The sequence below is a fragment of the Aplysia californica genome, unplaced genomic scaffold (genome assembly GCF_000002075.1).
Source record: "Aplysia californica isolate F4 #8 unplaced genomic scaffold, AplCal3.0 scaffold00097, whole genome shotgun sequence".
In the NCBI taxonomy this organism is placed as follows: domain Eukaryota; kingdom Metazoa; phylum Mollusca; class Gastropoda; order Aplysiida; family Aplysiidae; genus Aplysia; species Aplysia californica.
Window position 1 is genome coordinate 903,350 of NW_004797367.1, and position 3,989 is coordinate 907,338.

The following is a 3,989-nucleotide window of genomic DNA, read 5'->3' on the forward strand; positions in this document are numbered from 1 at the left end:
CTGCTGTGTACACCCATTATGATTTTTTTTTGGTGTGTTTTTTTGTGTGCTGTATATGACCAACGTTTAACTTGTCCAAAAGAATTTTAAACCTCTTTCAGCAACCTTGTTTGAAATTTTCTTATCTACTTATTGGTGTGATCTCTACAATTTCTTCAGGTATGGGGTGTTTTGAATTCAATGTAGTGTTTTACACAATGAAACATTTCGCGTTTCCATTTCTCTAACACGTTTTCGCAGTTCTGGGACGAAACTTGAGTTTGTACGGTGGCGTCTGTCTGACAAATCCCTCAAGGGTTTTGTCGTAGGCCCTGGGGTCTTCCTTGACTATCGGCTCCGAGTCCGGCGGGAAAATGTCAAAGTTCTGCAGCACGTGCACGATGAAGAGGAAGATCCTTGACCTTGCAAAAACCTCTCCCGGACAGATCCTGGCGCCCAGACCAAAAGGCATAAACCTGTGGGGAGAAAACACGGACGTCTTGTGTCACGGCATGGTGGCTTCAGGCACGCGTATGCTGGTGGCAATATAGATGTATACTCATCAAACAAACAAATACCCCCCCCCCTTCCCAAAACAAACAAACAAACAAAAAAACCTCAAAAAACAAAACAAAACAGAAACGCAACAAATAAAAAAAACACAAAAAAACAACAACAAACCAGCCCTCCCTCCCCAAAAAAAATAAAAAAAACAAACAACTGAACAACAACAACAGATTATGCTTGTTTTCCTTGAAGAATATATAGCTAACAAAAGCCATATCGCCAATGTTCAGATTGAGAGGAAGAATTATGAGCACCTTCACACCGCTTTATTTTCTGTCATGTCAAACTCAACAAATTCTATCGCTATAAGACTCTGCTGCAGACTTTCCTCAAATTTTTAATATGACATTTTGTTGAAATTGAATTGAATAACTATTATGTTTAGATAGTGAAAACAAAAACACGATTTGTATCAATATTTACATGTTAAAGGTGTGAGTTCGACTCTAGTGAAAACAACAACACGATTTGCATAAATTTTTAAATGGTGTTAAAGGTGTGAGTTCGACTCCCATGTGTGTGTCACCGTCTTTCTTCTCAGATGTCGTAACACTCATACTAGTCTAGTTTAGGATGGTCAGACAGGGTCGAAGACACCACCTTTTGAAACAACCTAAACTGTGTTGAGGAGGGCGAAAAACAGATGAACGACCTTAAAACAGATGAACGACCTTAAAACAGATGAACGACCTTAACAGACCCGTCACTTACGCTTTTCTCACTGGGTGGTCGGCGGGGTAGATGGTTCCCTTACTGTCCAGAAGTCTCTCGGGTTTGAACTTCATGGGGTCCTCGAAATGGTCAGGGTTGTAGTCCAGACACTCACTGTTGGTCATGATCTGTGGGCAGAAACACGGAAATAGAACACAACTGTACAGAATGGTGATGATGATGATAATGATAATAACAACAACAACAATAGCAATAGTATATATAAGTTTAATAACACTGTCCCTGCAGAATTATGATGATCTAGATGGCCAAATTATGCCCCCCAAAAAAGAGAAATTACGCAAAAATTATGCACGTTACCGTTACGTCATTCATGACATGTTTAGTACTTTTCAACAAGAATGTTCATGTTTTATGTACAGAAAAATTGAATACAGAACATATCAGTATCAGTAATTTTCTGTGTACTTGGAAAGAAAACAATACACATCAGTATGAAAAAAACAACCAAAAAATAATAATCTCTGTAACTTTCCACAGTAGATCTATAGAGATCTATAGAAATGTAAAAAAACAAACAAAAAAACCCCCATCTGGATCTCTGATGCTGGCACATCACTAAAACCAAGGACATCTGTCAGACATGAAACATCAGCAGACATGAGAACAACTTTTGATGGATTGAAAAATTGAATACGCACAAGGAACAAATCCCTAACCCAAAACCATTAACCAAGAGAAATAACCAACTTGTCACTTAAATGAGATATATTACGGTGATTACTCCCCTTTAGTTACATCGCGAGGCGTTGTGTGAAAATTGAGTAACTAACGTAGAACAACCCCGGGGAATCCAAAATTATGCAAATATTGCAGAATTACGCGAAAAAAAACCCGCAGTCGCACAATCGCATAATCCGACAGGGACTAACAAGAACAACAGCAAACATTATTATATCTATAATAATAATATTACAATTAATAATAATAAAATGATAATAAAAAGTATGTTAATAATAATAATAATAATGATACATGTAACAACAATAACAAGAAGAAGAAGAAGAAGAAGAAGAGGAAGATGAAGAAAAGTTGTATTTATGTTGCGCTTATCCACACCCTTCAGCATGTTCTACACGTTGTACAACTACTTTTTCTCTTTAGTAGAAGTGTTACAGCGATTGCAACATTAATAAGTCATGTAAGGGCAGAAGACTATAGGCTTTGAGGCGTTACTTTAGAGTAATACACAAAGAAAAGAAGGAGGAGAGAAGGAAAGAACGATAAATGTCAGATGGGAAAGAAGGAGCAAACCACATCAGAGGACTCACGAACCACCCACATAATTTTCTCCGCACAGGCAAGGTTTTATTTTCGGAGAGAGGAAGATTGAGAAGGGGGTCTCTCATTGTGAAATCATCAAAGTCTGTTATTATTTTAGACGGTGTGATAGATGGAAAACACGGAGGGGGAAGGCCAGGAACAACTTACTTAAAGAAGTTGAGAAAATGCATCACAGGCCAAGACAAGCTGGATGAGAAAATGACACCCCCCCCCCCTTCCCAGTGAGTAATGAGGATTGTCATGTACGTATCCCTATCCGTACGTCGTGTTTTACTATCGTATCCATACAACGTGGGGAACTCTGTGCCACCACTTTTCAAAGAAGAAATTTACTCCTTAATCCAATCCGTACGCTTTGCATAGTAGTCTGTCAGAATTATTTTTTGAGAAATACTGAAAGTTTCAAAGAGATCTTCGTTCTAGAAGCATTCTAAAATGTGAAGAATACAACCCCGGGGGTACAAAATGACCCTAAGGCGTACGGATAGGGTTAATTTGCAAGCGCCTCTTGCCCTACTGCTTTTCACTACTGCACACAAAATTCATGAGTTCGATACCCTCGAGAGGGAAGGGGGGATGTCTCCGTCCTTCGGCTACTCTCCCCACCCACCCCCCCTCAAAAGTGAGTAGAACCTTAAAAGATGGGAAGAAGTAGCCCGCCTCCTAGATGATCTCTCTCATGAGAATGAAGGGTGTCAAAGATTAACAGGCGAGTGGTTGGCGGGTGCACTGGTATGGTTTGCTCCTTCTTTCCTATCAAACATCTGTCATCATTTTCTCCCCTCTTTCTATTTTGTGTTTGTTACTCTCTTGTGACACCTCTAACCTTCGGCACTTATATGACCTTATTGACAAAGTGTTGCAAGTGCCGTAAAACTCTTACTAAAACTAAAACTAAAACTAAAAGATTAACAACTGATGGTCCAGCACTTCTCTCACCATAGTCTTCTTGGGGATGGTGTACCCCTTGTACTCAAAGTCTTCCCTGGCGTTCCTCAAGCTGATGAACGGGATCTGGTAGTACGTTCTCAGAGTCTCCAGCACCACCGCCTCTGTGTAGTTCATGTCCGACCGGTCCTAAAATAGCAAATCATAATAATTTTGGAATGCGATAATATATATCTGGTGAGAAGCCATTGCCTTTACTAACATACTACAATCTAAAATGCTGCGCAATTTTTGCTGTTCTTGTTTCTACTAAACACAAAAACGCCAGTTTATAGAAATGGGCAGGGTAAGAAAAAAAATAGCAACAAAAAACGTACGACAGATGTTTACGCGCACTAAGTCGACGTCCGAATGAAAGAAATCATTGCAGACTTTATTTTTTATTTGTGGTATTGGTTGCTTGTGCTCAAGAAATATTTTGTCTAAATTCAACTTCGGATTTAAAAGTTGAAACAAGCAAAAACAAACAACCCCACTCT

The 3,989-nt window shown here is 39.2% G+C and overlaps 1 protein-coding gene across 1 annotated transcript in view; it reads right to left on the reverse strand.

Moving 5' to 3' along the window:
- Window positions 1–223: 223 nt before the first annotated feature.
- Window positions 224–3,989, reverse strand: part of LOC101856089 (cytochrome P450 2C42) — a 21,882-nt gene continuing 18,116 nt past the window's right edge. Inside the window, exons 7-9 of the mRNA XM_013080719.2 lie at window positions 3,502–3,639; window positions 1,258–1,385; window positions 224–455 (exon numbers count right to left, since the gene is read on the reverse strand). Coding sequence (XP_012936173.2) covers window positions 224–455; window positions 1,258–1,385; window positions 3,502–3,639 — 498 coding nt within the window. The remainder of the gene's footprint in view (window positions 456–1,257; window positions 1,386–3,501; window positions 3,640–3,989) is intronic.